General features: G+C 41.8%; 2 protein-coding genes across 2 annotated transcripts; both read left to right on the top strand.

Moving 5' to 3' along the window:
• Positions 1 to 102: 102 nt before the first annotated feature.
• On the top strand, positions 103 to 10,337 carry LOC143849542 (RTF2 RING-finger protein). The gene is made up of 2 exons (XM_077358599.1): positions 103 to 1,384; positions 9,979 to 10,337. Exon 1 carries the CDS (start codon positions 246 to 248, stop codon positions 1,380 to 1,382), a length of 1,137 nt encoding a protein of 378 aa, XP_077214714.1. The 5' UTR covers positions 103 to 245; the 3' UTR covers positions 1,383 to 1,384; positions 9,979 to 10,337.
• Positions 10,338 to 11,245: 908 nt separating this feature from the next.
• Positions 11,246 to 12,790, top strand: LOC143851612 (putative CCR4-associated factor 1 homolog 7). Its single transcript, XM_077361095.1, has 2 exons — positions 11,246 to 11,554; positions 11,696 to 12,790. Exon 2 carries the CDS (start codon positions 11,842 to 11,844, stop codon positions 12,664 to 12,666), a length of 825 nt encoding a protein of 274 aa, XP_077217210.1. The 5' UTR covers positions 11,246 to 11,554; positions 11,696 to 11,841; the 3' UTR covers positions 12,667 to 12,790.
• The last annotated feature ends 1,457 nt before the right edge of the window (positions 12,791 to 14,247 follow it).

The following is a 14,247-nucleotide window of genomic DNA, read 5'->3' as shown; positions in this document are numbered from 1 at the left end:
AGCCATCTTATTTTTAAATGCTTTTAGACCGTTGATTCTTTCCAAGCTTCAATCTAGTGAATGGGATATTTTTGACTCGGAATTTTATAAGGTGTGCAAATTCTCTTTGTTCCTCATATCCTTTTCTGTGACGGTGTCTGTAGCAGACGGACAAAAAATAAGCAGCGACAGCCAACCAATATCCCATCTTCATTCAAACCCTAGCCATCTCCTTTTCAGATCCAACGAAAATCCAAGCCAAGGAAATGGAATCCGAGAAGAAATTGCAGGTATTCGTCGAATCTCCAGACCTTCAAATCCCCTCTCGCGCTCTCATCGTAAGCCCTAATTTAACCCTCCACCGCCTCAAACTCTCCTTCCTCCCACAAACCCTAATTTCACAAACCCTAGATCCCTTCTACTTCACTTTCAATGGAAAACCCCTTTCAGACTCCTCCAATCTACTCGATTCCAAAATCCTCCCCTTCTCAAACCTAATTCTCCGAATTAGGGTTCTCGGCGGTGGTGGAGATGGCGGAGCTACCGGGGCAGAATCCCGCGATTGTTATCTCAACATGTATGCTGTTAAAAAGCCCGATAAGGTGGATCCGAACGAGACTAGGTTATCTAAATGGACTAATTGTGCCCTTTCATTCGAACCCCTCAAATCCCCTTGTGTTGTAGATCGCCTCGGTAATGTATTCAATAAAGAATCTCTTGTAGAAGCTTTGTTGGGGAAGAAATTGCCCAAGGAATTTGGTCATATAAAGGGTCTTAAAGATATGATTCCAATTCAGATTTCGGAAATTCCCGGAGTGAAAATTGATGATGAGACGAGGTTTCAGTGTCCTATTACTGGCCTTGAATTCAATGGGAAATATAAGTTTTTTGCCTTGAGGAGCTGTGGGCATGTTTTGAGTTCTAAGGCTTTGAAGGAAGTGAAATCCTCAGCTTGTCTTGTTTGCCATCGTGAGTTTTCGGAGTTGGATAAGGTTGTGATTAATGGAAATGAGGAGGAAGTTGCGGTGTTGAGGGAAAGGATGGAGGAGGAAAGAGCAAAATTGAGGGAGAAGAGAGAGAAGAAGGTGAAGAATGGGAATGGGGGGATTGGTGAAGAGGGTGTTTGTTTGGGTTCTTCGCAGTTAAGTGGTACAAAACACGGTGTTGATGATAAGGCTGTGGTTTCGAGCGCGGTAAAAAGTGAAGGAAATGGGAAGATTGCAATGGCAGAGGATTCTGTTAAAGGTGCAAATGGGAATGCTCCATTGAAACGGTTCAAGGCGGGCGATAGAGTTCCGGCTAATGCTACGAAAGAAGTATATGCATCCATTTTCACATCGTCAAGGAAGTCAGAGTTTAAGGAAACTTATATGTGCAGATCACTTCCACTCGGGAGAAATTAATGGTAAGAGTTATGATGTTGTAGTGATTCTTTTGATAGATGATCTTATTTTGTCTTGTTTGATTTTGTTGTAATCTGCATCATATTGATGGAAACCGTTGAAAACTTGAAATCCTTAGTTATGGCATCATTGTCTTCTTGATTACTGTTATGGCATGTTATGAGGGATGTTTACATCTTTAATTGTTAAGCCCAGCGAGCAATAGAAGTTTTTTTTTTTTTTTTTTTTTTTTTTAAATTGACATTTATTATTCCAAAAAGTGCTAAATAAGGGACAAGTTGTCCCCTAACAGGCTACAACAGCACCGCCCCCTACATACAATAGGATTAGCTCACATATCTATTATATGCTATCCATCCCCATTCCCCATTACATTACCCAATAACCTAAATTATATCGAATCCAACAAAAAGTGCCATATTTGAGGGCCCCACCAATTCATGATACGCGTCGCCATGCCACACAAACTTCTCCATCTCATTCCAGCCAGCAATTTCGACTTTCAAAAATCCCGCCCGAAGACCTAGAGCTATTGTGCGCCCCTAACCGTGCACGATAGCCGTTTATTCTATCGTACGCCACTGAATCTGGTGACCTCCATTAGCGCTGGCCACCAAGCCCTCACCTCAAGCCGCCTTCCACGATCTTGAATCAGAAACCCAGGGCCTCCTATAACCAGATCCGGCGACCCATTGCTATATCTGGTAACCCACGGCCTCCCACAATTTTCACGGCCTCCAAATCCGACAACCTACGGGCCTCCCACGACCTTCCAGATCCAACTGACCACCTTCCAGATCCGGCAACCCCATTGCTATATCTGGTAACCCACTGCCTCTCACAATCTCCACGGCCTCCAGATCCGGCAACCCACGGGCCTCCCACGACTTCCACAACCTCAACAACCTTCCAGATCGGGCCTCAACGGCCTTCCAGATCCAACCAGCGGCCTTCCAAAGCCGGCCTCATCGGCATCCCAACGGCCTCCACGGCTTCAAAAATTTGGCGATCATGGCACTCCAAGAAACCAAAATCTTCTCCGGCATAACATCAAACAACTGGCGAGCCACACCCAAAGCCCCGAATTTTGCATACACAGAAAGGAGAGTCGTCCGAGCCACAACATTTGGTTCAAGCATTTTGTCAAACAGATGGTTTGCTGACTCAAAACACTTGCAAACCCCATAAAAATCGCATGATGCTTTAACAGGTCCGCATCAAATCCAAGTATAATGGCTAGAGAATGAGCAGACCAAAAACCACATAAAACCACCTTCAAGCACAAAATAGCTTATCCATTCAGAACCCATAAAATCCAGTGCAAACCCACTTGAGCTCTCTCTCTGAAATCCCAAAACAGAGAGATCTGTGAAAGAGAGAGGGTTCACGGCACAAAAGGGGGGAGAGATTACAGAGATAGTAGGAGAGAAGCAAAGGCAGAGAGAGAGAGAGAGAGAGAGAGAGAGAGAGAGAGAGAGAGAGAGAGAGAGACCCTTGTCTCTTCTCTTTCAAAAAACAAACCAGATGAGAGTTACTAGAGGCCCGGCGGACGGCTATTGATCTGGCCATCCGCCGGAGAGCGGTGCTTCTCTAGGATCTACATTTCTCGTCCCCTTTTCTATTGCTCTATCAGCGAGCAATAGAAGTTTCGTACTACCTATGGTGCTTCTATGTGCTACTGGATTTTTTGATTTTGCATTTGATCAAGTGGAGTTACTTCTATTAAAATTCAAAGATTACAGAGTGATTCATTGACAAAGTAGATTGGAAAAACTGGGACATAATGTAAAGTTATCAATGTGAAATTGTACTTTACTCAATATTTTGACCAATGCCTGCCCATGAATGTGGTGAAATTCTTTTAAAGCAGAGGAAATCATTTGTGCCATCTCTTATGGATCCAGTGCATTCAAAGTCCCCTTTTGTTACCTCTTCAAATAGTTTCGCAGCATCCAAAATTGCCAGGTCCTTGTCCCTGATTGCATTTATGTGCCTGACTAACCTAGCAAGGGAAAAAAATGACTGTCTCCCTTGCTAGAGAACATTTTGTTGCTAGTGGTCACACTAACCGACTGTAGGTTTGTAGCCGTTCAAAAATATATAAATAAATAAATGACTGTAGTTTGTAGGATTCACATGAACTTATTCAATCATTTGATGTCTTGAAAATGATATCTCCTTATAACACATCTTGGTCTTGTCCATTAATGAACCTAATCATAGTTTTCGTAATCCAATGATATCATCCGAGAAATACCAAAATGTGCAAGGAAACATTTATTGACAACTATAGCTCTGAGATTTATGCAAGCAACAATGCAACTTTAGCATCCCCTTCTTAAAAAATTGTGCTAGTGTCTGTCCCGGCAAAGTTGCGTTAGATGAGGACAAGGTGTCCCACCAGTGAAAAACCCAGAACAACTAGATTACCCCAGTACAGAATTTAATTTCTGCAAATTAGTAACCATCATTTATGTATTGACAGCGAACGGTATTCCCCATCCAAACAGCAGAAGCAATAAACCCATTCCGCAGCACTGGTGTAATGGGGCGGTCTCTCCTTTGACTCAGGCGGTCAAGCCTTAAATCACATTGAAGCCGAATAGGGTGCATTCCAACTGAAACTTCCATCCCGTTTCCAGGGTTCAACTGTACGATCTTCATTCCCTCCTATCCGCTCCGTCTTTGGCTAGTTTGTTTGCATCTTCTTTGGCCGATCGCCTCCTAGGCTAAAACTTAGGCATGATCTGCTCAACAAGGTGTTCCTTATTTCATCAATGATGTTTGCTAGCTACCACAGACCAACTGCTTTGTTGCCGGCCCATGCTATGGCATTTGATGAGTCACATTCAATGGTGAATGGCCCAGAACCATGTTCCGCGTACCATCTCAATCACCATAGGAGACTATTGGCTAGTTAGCCCCGGCAAAGTTGCATTAGATGAGGCAGAGACTATTGGCTGTCGGATGCAATGGAACTGTTGGTTGTGACATGGTAAGAGGTGTCTATGTATTGCCACGACAAGAGGTCAATTTATTGTACTTCTCTCTTAAGCGCTCAAAGGGATATGGAACCTGAGTATTGTTTGATACCTAAAGTGTCAAATCATTCCTTGCTTAGCGAAGAGCCTTCTTTCAATGTAAATAATTTATGATGGAGGATGTTAAGGTTGCACACTTGCACTAGATGAGCCTATGATTGTTGATAGTTGCATTTGTGTAGCATAGTTTGCACAACTTTCTCTGCTGGTAGATGAATGACTTGGCAGAGTGCTAGAGGGGTAAAGTGGAGGTGATCCAGCCCATGACCCATCGATACTTTTTCCTTATGCAAGTAAAATTATGTTTGTTTTGTTTATGTTTTTTTTAAAACTTTTCTATGTTCCTTTAGCTACCAGATTTGGATCCTTTTTCCTTTTGGGCGAAAATGAAGAATAAGATGGCTGTATAGTTTGAAACTTCATTGGCTTATAGAGATTGACAGTAGACATTTGTAGAAAAGGACCATTGAGGAAGATATTTTAGGCTTCGGAATAATCTCGTGCAATATAGCTTCATTATCAAAGGGAAAACAAGTGGTTTATTATATGAATCACTTGGATGATTGAATGACTTAATTAAATGATCTGTATGTCTCTTTTCAACATCAGGAGTGTAATGAACTAGTGGATAGATAGCCTTGCCAAAAAAGATGCTTTTTTAATTCTGTTAATCTATTACCGACCTCACATTGCTAGTGTGTTCATGTGTCCAGAAATGACTTATCTTCGATATCCCTGATTAGAGACTTACCTAGCATGACCATTACATAATAGGGCTCATGCACATCACCTCTCGCAATCTCTCTCTTGAATAAGCAGCTCGAGATCCCCTTCTTGGCGAAGGTAAGGCTAAGGCCTAGTCGCATCTTCCTAGTCACTGTACTGGCCAGACCTTATTGTATTTCAGCAGCTGCCTGCTCGCCTCCCCTTCCCCTTCCCCTTCTTCCCTGACATAGAAGACAAAATGAATGATCTTACTGGCATTTAGGATGTTTTAAACTATCAATTCTTATTCAGAATCAATTCGTCCAGCTCTAATTTCCATTTTCATTAGTCACCTATCGCCTTTATCTTTGTCTTCTAGTCTTCTTCCTATAACCTTATTAACAATAAAAAAGAAAAGAAAAATCATTTTTTTCTCAATTCCCTTGCCTACTGCTTCCTACTCTCTGAACTAAGACTAGATTTTTGAGAAATTTAAGCCCATCTTTATCTTTATAGTAGCTGAGACATAGCCAGAGCTGATGTTGCATGTACAGCACCAAAGGTTTGGCCAAGGAAACTTGCCAAGTAGTAGGACCGTGAAAGAAAGATCTTCAAGGCTGTGCACAGAATGTGATTGAGTGATGATTTGTTAATCTTAGACCGTCCAAGAAAGATCTTCAAGGTTGTGCACAGAATGTGATTGAGTGATGATTTGTGTTGGGGGTAAAATCGGTATATTCGACCTTAAGTCCCTCCTCAAATCCATAATACAACCACACGAAAACTACATCTCACACCATCGGTACCGACCTTCCAGAAATTAAGACCTACGGAAATCCTTCAAAAAACGAGGAATCTGGTTGACCGTTACAAGAAACCTGCCTCCCACATCAGGAGGAGGAATCAAAGGTTACCGCCAAGCCCACCCTCCCGCCAACTCCGCCTGGTTATTCCTAGGATCACGCCCCCACGACTGTAACTGCCGCCCCATCCGCAACACGTGGGATGAATCAGGGCATGATTGGCGTCATGGGCATCATGGGTCTCCTCCCCTATAAAAGGGCGTCCGCCGTCCACACACTCAAACGGGCATCCAATGCATCCAATTCATTCTCCCAATCTTGCTGGTAATTTGTTCTGGCTCTCACACCTTCCCTTCATCCTTCTCGTCTGTGTTGCCCATCTCTGACTTGATTGTCGAAGTGGCCACCCGGAGCCACAACTCTGGGCCCACTGACGCTTTCTTTGTGAGTGCAGGATCACAGGCTCCACCAAGCTAGCACTAGCAGCCGGATTTGAGCACCATCAATTTGTTAATCTTAGAACGTCCTTTGTAGATTCGCAGTCATTTTTTTAATTTCTGGCATGCACTAGCAAGGCAATCTACTGCAGGCTGGAAGAACGGTCGCTATGGTAACTAAATCAGGACTAAAACCTTCATCAACTAGATTGGGGCCAGGACGGGAGAATGGAAATTTATTGAAGAAAATATAAAGAGATAATGACTATCAGGGATGTCTTCAGAAGCCGTTGGAATATCCCACCGAGAGTCTCTGAGTTTAAGCAACCGTTGGATTTTTTCTGTGTGTGTGGACTTAACCTTGAGCGGCTATCAGAGCCTTTCTTGTCATGTCTAGATGGAGGCTATTCTATTAAGGAAGTGTTTGAATCCCTTGGGATTTTTAACCCATGCTGCCGAAGATTCTTGTGTTCGCTTGGGCAAGAATCTAATTTGGCAAGGCCCCAATGGTCGCAATGGCCCCACCTAGATCGCATGCGGGTTCTTTGGGGAGTTTGGAAGACTGGGATACCAGGGGGAGGAGGTTAGATTTTGGGGCTAGGAAGTCACCTGACCACAGAGCAGTGGAGTCCAATTGCAGGCCATTCTCGAATGGGAGCGATTGGTTATGCTTAAAATGTAACTATAAATTTTTTGGCTCACGCTCAATATGCAGAAAATGTTAGGAACCTAGAAATAGAGAGAATCACAACTTAGTGTGGAGACCCAAAAAGGTCCAAGTCGCCACATTCGACGAGATTCAATGTTTGGACGTTCCAGCTTCTGTAGTGGAAGAAAAAAAAAAGAAACTTTAAGAGCTGTCTTATTGGGAGTTTGAAATTTGGCTCCTAGCTCTTAGAAGATGTTTGGGACTGGGCCAAAAAGTTTTGGGGTCTCCTGGATTTGTAAAAACCTTTCGCTATTAACATAGTGGACATCCTATTTCGCTTTGACTCTAAGGCCCAGGCCACCTCTATTCTCCGATGGGGAGGTGAGGCTTTTGGGGAATATCTTTCTTCCCTCCAGCTCTGGTTCCCGGCATACAATACGGGGGCTAGAACTGTTCAGTTGCGATTTTATGATATTTCACTTCATGCTTGGTCTTCTGCCACGGTGGAGATCCTGGGTCTACATCTGGGTCAGGTCCTTGAGACTCAGCTTTTTGGGAATCACATTCATTGTTTGTCCTTTGCCTCTGGCCTGGTTATTTTCCTCTTGTGGAAATCCATCCCTCCATCATTAATTTAAGAGTAGATTCCACCATTTATTCGATGGGGGTTAAGGTGGTGTCCGAGGATAGTATAAATTCTCTGGCAATGTCGGTAGTGGAAGAATCCAGTAGTAAAGACAATTTGGCCCTTTTTGAGGGATCTGGTCAGATTTCCATCGATAAAGGCTCACCTGTCCACCGGAAAAGGTGACAGTGGCCTCTGGGCGCGGTTCGGAGCCGGTGGTGGACCCTATTTCAAATTTTGAATTGCCCACCTACCCGCCTGCCCCCTCTGAGATTGCCCATGTCTCGTCAGAAAGTAGGGAGGCTACGCCGAGGGGAGTTTTGAGGCTGCCTAATGTAAGGACTGTACCAAAAACATTAATTTCAGTTCCACGCGGCGTAAAAGGAAAGGCCAGTAGAAAAGATTTTGTGGATTCTTTTAGGTTAAAGTCGGCGAAGGAGCTAAAGGCTTTAAAATTAAAAAATAGGTTCCTCAAGGCAAGCAAGAGTGTTGATGAAAAGCGCACACGTTCGGGTAAAGGTAAAGTCACAAGAGGTCTTGGGTAGGACGCTCGTATCTTGGCTACCCGTGGTGGACTATCAGTACTTAACAGAAGGATTAAGTGTATACACCGAAAAAGGGAAGGTAGAAAGAAAAAACTTGAGTCCGAAAATCACCAATACCTACGAATTCTGGATAACTCGCTTAGTTCGAGCATGTCGGGTAGAGATCGATCAGTGCCTACAATTAGGGTAACCAAGGGCGACCTTACCCTGGTGGATGGAGACCTTGACCTTCTAAAAAATCTTAAATATAATGAGAAGCTGGCGAGGAGGGAATCGCTTACCCCTGGTGAGATGTTACTTTCTCCTCTTAAGAAGCAATGGATGAATGAAGGAGTAGAAGTCAGTCAAAGCTCGGCCTTGTCTCCTTCTCTGTCCACCATGAACAATGAGGACGAACTTCACACGCCCCTTCGTAATTTGTCCATTTCCAACAAGATTTTAGAAAAGGAAAGGCGAACCCGAAGGCGTCTGTGGGAGGAGGAGAAACAGTTGGCAATCTTAAGCCTGGAAAAAAGGCGCGAGAGCCTGGTTGCTGATTCGGGTCTTGGGCGAGGTAATTCAGAGGTGGAAGAGGGCCAGCGAACGGTAGAGCCTAATGAGTCCGGTAGAAATGATAAAGGAAATGGTGTTTTGATATCATCCAATCTAGAAGAACCTGGGCATCCAGAGTCCGAGGGTATTAATGACTTTTTAGCAATTGGAGATGTTTTTGGGATCTCTTACCAAGAGGAACTAGGAAAGACTGGAGAAATGTTCCTTGCAATGCAAGCTAGAGTCGCAGAGGAGAAATTAGAAAGAGCCAAGGAGGCTGGAATGGAAGCTGGATTATGAGATTAAAGGATCATATCTTGAGAGGTTGCGGAATTTTATCAGGGAGTCCGTCTTGATTTCCAAAGAATCCATTCTAGTTGAATTCGTTAGTTGTGGAGTAGTGTAATTGACTTCTAGTGGAACCTTCTTAGACACAATTCTTGTGGTTGTTTCAACTAGTAGAGGTAGGTTGGAAATGCGACGGTTAAAGGAAGTTGGGAATTTAGTTGCAGAAGTTGTGGAATCTATGAAGCTGGTTTCAGTTTTGTAGGTTGGTGTAAGGTAATTTGCTAGAAGGAGAAATAGGAGCGATCGCAAGGGTCAATGACTGCTCTAGGTAATTCCAGATCCTAGGTGGGCCGAGTAAAGATTTAGAACCTCAATAGCTTGAGAGACCATGGTCTTTCACTAGTTGAGGCAATATTGCCGGGAAGTCCCTCTCAATGTGATTAGTCAAGAAATTTGGCGTACGAAGAAAGGGTTTCGAATTCTGTTATTTTCTCCTTTTCCTCCTTGATCTAGGGTACGCGCTGGACCTTTTTGTTTGATTCTATGTACTGCAGGATGGGACTCCTGGTCCCCAATGTAATTTTCATAGTATCAATGAAATATGTCACCTTTCAAAAAAAATAATTCTGGCATGCACTGTTAACTGGCCATTATTATTGTCCTATAAGACATCTGATCCCTAATGATAAAAATTAACAAGATAAGAAGGAAAGATCATTTGTTGATGAGTATTATTTGGGTTATTTTACCTAACATTGCTGAAGTTCTCTATGAGCTAAAAATTACTCATAAATGCTAAGCATAATTTTGATACAAAAGGAGGAATAAGCGATGTTATTCCCTTCAAGTTTCTTCTGTGACTGAGCAGGAAGCTTGACATATGGTTAGGAGTTGAAATAAGATTTTGCTAGATCATGGATTATTACTCAAACATCGCGGTAGAAATTGATTATCTGCCATATTTTTCTGCAGCTCTAAACGCACCAAGGCTCTGCTAATACTTGCAGAGTGGCTCTAGTCTCAAGATTTGGCAGCGTTGCACCCAAGACAGAGAACCTGATGGTAGCCGAGCCTTGATTGGTTTCACTTGGGTTTATTTCTATACAATGAGAGAGTTTGTGGCACAGATAAGCTGCAGATGAGTATGAATAAGTTTGAAGAACAGTAGTCCTGATCTTTATATTTTGTTTTTCCCATCTAGATATTTACACTCGATCTTTGCTTGCTAAATCATGTGGTGAATATAAGAACGGATTATTCAATGTTCATCAAATGTTATTGGAAAGGAAAACTTGGTCAGTGAAATTCTTTGCTCTTGTTGGTTGCAGCTATCATCACAGTTCAAATTAGGGAATTCAATTCTGACCGCTTTCTATTAAATGAAGACAACTTTACCAAATATAAGATCAGGGTGTTATTTTAGGAGGTCAAAACTGATTATTGGACTCAATTATATGTAGGTCATATTTGATTTGGATTCCGAGAATTGATTTTGAATCCAAAACTGATTATTGGGCTCAAGATTGTGTTTAATTTTGGGTCCAATAATCAAGTTTTGGACTCAAAATCAGTCCTTAAAATCCAAAACGAAGAGGGCCTTAGACTAATCTCGATGAGAGCAACCACCTCCTCTAAATTAAATGAGTAGGATAAAATTTGTTGAAAAGTGGGCCTATATGGCTGCTCTCTCATACAACAGTCGCCCGTGAAATGCCTTCTGCTATGCTCCCTAGCAAATCCCTTTTAAGAATGGACCCAAGAATCAAGATGGGCCTCTCAGTGTTGTAAATGATGGGACCCATCTCTCTCTCTCTCTCTCAAACGGATTCCCACCACAGAACTATCCTCCATAGGATGATCCTAACCGTCAGATTATGGAGTAATAATGCGACGAAAGCTCCAGACTAGGGTACGTCACACACACACACACATTGGGCATGGTAAAACTGGAAAGTAGAGAAAGATGAACCGTCCAATCAATTTAAGAGTGGGCCCCACATATATTAATCATAACTGAGACGCGGCGAACCGCATCTCACTCCTCCAACAGGCAATAGTAGAACGGTCTAGTCTAAGTCATTTCCGTAATTTAAGGTGAAAAGTAAGCGCATTTCCGTTCCACACAGGACAAATTCCAGTCGTATTTCAAAGTCCCCCGAGTTACCGATCTCCACGCCGTTTCTTTACCGACAAGATGGGCCCTACCTTTTTCTTTTCCTTTTTTCCCCCCTCTCTCTCTCTGAATTCATTTTCCTCATATCAAATCCAGAAATGAGAAAAAACCGCTATCTCAGCCCCCTCTCTCTCTCTCTCTCCCTCGCAGGATATGTTTTTTTGTTCCCTCCGCTTCTTCTCGAAGCTCTTCTTATGAATTTTGACCTAAAATTCCCTTCTACCGACTTTTCCTTTTCCAACCTAAAAGAACAAAACAAAAAAAGTATATATATAAAGACAGAATACCTAACCCTAGAAGAAAAAAAATCCCTCTCTCGTTCTTCATTTCGTTTCAAGATGGTGCCCTCGTGCCGGAGACTTGAGAAATTTTGAGGTCTGATCTCAGATCTACGCTCTCTTTCATCTTCATTTTAGCATTTTGCTTTTATAATTCGTCTTTGTTATAGATCGTAGACTTTCTATGCTTATCTCGTTTTCAGGTGATTTAGGGTTTGCTTGGTCTGGGTTTTTGCAGATCTGGTCGCCAGGAGTCGGATCGTAATAGATCCGTTAGGGTTTCGAGAGTCTGTATTCGTATTGTTTGTTTTCACAGGGGATTTCTTGATTGTTGATGAGATTTAGGGTTTCAGTTGCTCTAGATTTGATTTTTGTACTTGGGAAATGTCGATCTTACCAAAAAGCGACTCGATTCAAATCAGAGAGGTTTGGAATGATAATCTCGACGATGAATTTGCTTTCATTCGAGAGATCGTTGATGATTACCCTTACATTGCGATGGATACTGAATTCCCTGGTATTGTGCTTCGTCCTGTTGGGAATTTCAAAACCAGCTCTGATTACCATTACCAAACCCTAAAAGCGAATGTTGATTTGCTAAAACTTATCCAGTTAGGGCTAACATTTTCTGATGAGGAAGGCAATCTCCCTAACTGTGGGACTGATATGTACTGCGTCTGGCAATTCAATTTTCGTGAATTCAATGTCGTTGATGATGTCTTTGCTAATGATTCCATTGAATTGTTGCGTCAAAGTGGAATTGATTTTAAGAAGAACAGTGAGAATGGCATTGACGCTCGTCGGTTTGGTGAGCTCTTGATGAGTTCTGGGATTGTGTTGAATGATAATGTTCATTGGGTTACCTTTCACAGTGGGTATGATTTTGGGTACTTGTTGAAGGTCCTTACTTGTGTGAACCTTCCTGATACGCAAGATGGGTTCTTTGATCTGATCAAAATGTATTTCCCGACGGTTTATGATATTAAGCATCTGATGAAGTTTTGCAACAGCCTTCATGGCGGATTGAACAAGCTCGCAGAGCTATTGGATGTGGAGAGGGTAGGCATTTGCCATCAAGCTGGTTCGGATAGCTTGCTTACGTCTTGTACATTCAGGAAGTTGAAGGAGTCTTTCTTTAATGGCTCGACTGAGAGATACGCGGGTGTCTTGTATGGTCTGGGTGTTGAGAATGGTGTGAATGGTCATTGAAAGAAAAAGGAAAAATAAATAAATTGTTTGGTTATTTGTGGGTGTGAATTCCCAGCTCTATTTGTACACCTTTGGCAAAAAAGTTGCTGATTTAGTTATGAATTTTCTCTTTGTTTTTCTTAAATCTCTGCTTGAAATCTCCAGTTTGTGACTTAACAGAGCGGCCATTGCATCATCATGAGATAAACTTAAGGTTCTAAATTTTTCTCAACTTGGGTATTCTGTAACTTCTCAAGTTGCTGTTACTTAAAAAATCTTCAACATTTACCTTTTCCTTTAGGCTGTTGTGTGTTGTTATGATCTTGACTGTATTGACACTACTAAACTTTATTACCAGATAGACCACATTTAATACTCATTCGAGGGCACAATATAAGTATGCTGCATCACATTGTTTTGTGCATGAAGAGCCATTGATTCCATTCTTTTTTGTTCTTCCTTTGAAAGATATTCTTCTTATTCTCACTGGGCCAGTGTCATTAGCTCCATATATGAGGTGGTGGAAAGCCACGTTCATATATCCGATACTGCTCTGTTTGTTTGCAGCACATGTGTAATGTCTAATCTTGCAAGGTATGCATAACGTGATCTTTTTCTTTTCTTTTCTTCTTTTTTTTACCCATGTAAATTGTAGACTTCGAATACCACCCCTTGGAATTTGTAGGCTCAACATTTTCAGCTCTCCTCTTATCCTGTTTGATGTTTTACAATGTTGATGATGTTCTTTTGGTGCTTAAATTCTTAAATTGTCTTCCTTTGTTTATGATGATGTTGCCGTTTAGCAGGTCATGAAATCACTAGTTGGCCATTACACACTTACCACTTGTAGTTTTTTATTTTTATTTTTTTATCAATAGATTTATTGAGCTTTTCATCATTTTCCTTCCTTTGATCCCTCGAAGCAGCCGTCTTTTTTTTTTTGTAATTCGAACTTCCAAGTCTCCTCTTATCAGATCGTTGCTTGACCTGTGAAATCAAAATAACAATCTCCTAATTATACTTACTGGTTCATGAAAAACATTTCGTCATTAAGGGCGGTCCAGTATTTGGTATTATGCTTCTGCTGTTTGTTGAGAGGATGAAATCTATATCAAGTGTGAACATCAGAAATACAATCTTATAAATATTTTTTCTTTTGGGGGAATGGAAATTCTCCTGCTGAGTGTTTCAGAACACGGATGCGGATCAGAATGCAGCCAAATCAAATCCTAGTCGACTTGGCACGACCCAGTTGAGTGCTTGGTTGATGCGGGCATAACTCGGGAGATTCAAAGGAGTTTCGATTGACTTTGTAGGGCAAAACCCATATTTGATCGACTCCTGGCTGCACTGCTGCATTTTCAATTGTCAACATTTTGGTGGCTCATATGTTTGTGTTCTTGAATTTAGACCATGTTCACATATAAATTTACTCATAATTAAGTCTTTGTATGTGCTGGCAGGTTTCATCTTGTTGTTTGTTTATGTACTTTAGTATCAATTATTTGTTACTAAAAACACTGTTTTAAATATCTCGTGTTTGGAGGATTCTTCTCATCTTATGGCACTCTGACTTTATGCACGGGTCCATGTCATTTGATT

The sequence above is a fragment of the Tasmannia lanceolata genome, unplaced genomic scaffold (assembly GCF_043159265.1).
Source record: "Tasmannia lanceolata isolate RefF3 unplaced genomic scaffold, GAP_Taslan_0.1 ptg000018l, whole genome shotgun sequence".
Lineage (NCBI taxonomy): Eukaryota > Viridiplantae > Streptophyta > Magnoliopsida > Canellales > Winteraceae > Tasmannia > Tasmannia lanceolata.
Note: the sequence above shows the minus strand (reverse complement) of the source record. Positions and strands in the feature narration are given on the sequence as shown.

Coding starts and splice junctions, on each gene's coding strand:
- LOC143851612 (XM_077361095.1), top strand. CDS start 11,842: ATGTCGATCTTACCAAAAAGCGACTCGATTCAAATCAGAGAGGTTTGG.
- LOC143849542 (XM_077358599.1), top strand. CDS start 246: ATGGAATCCGAGAAGAAATTGCAGGTATTCGTCGAATCTCCAGACCTT.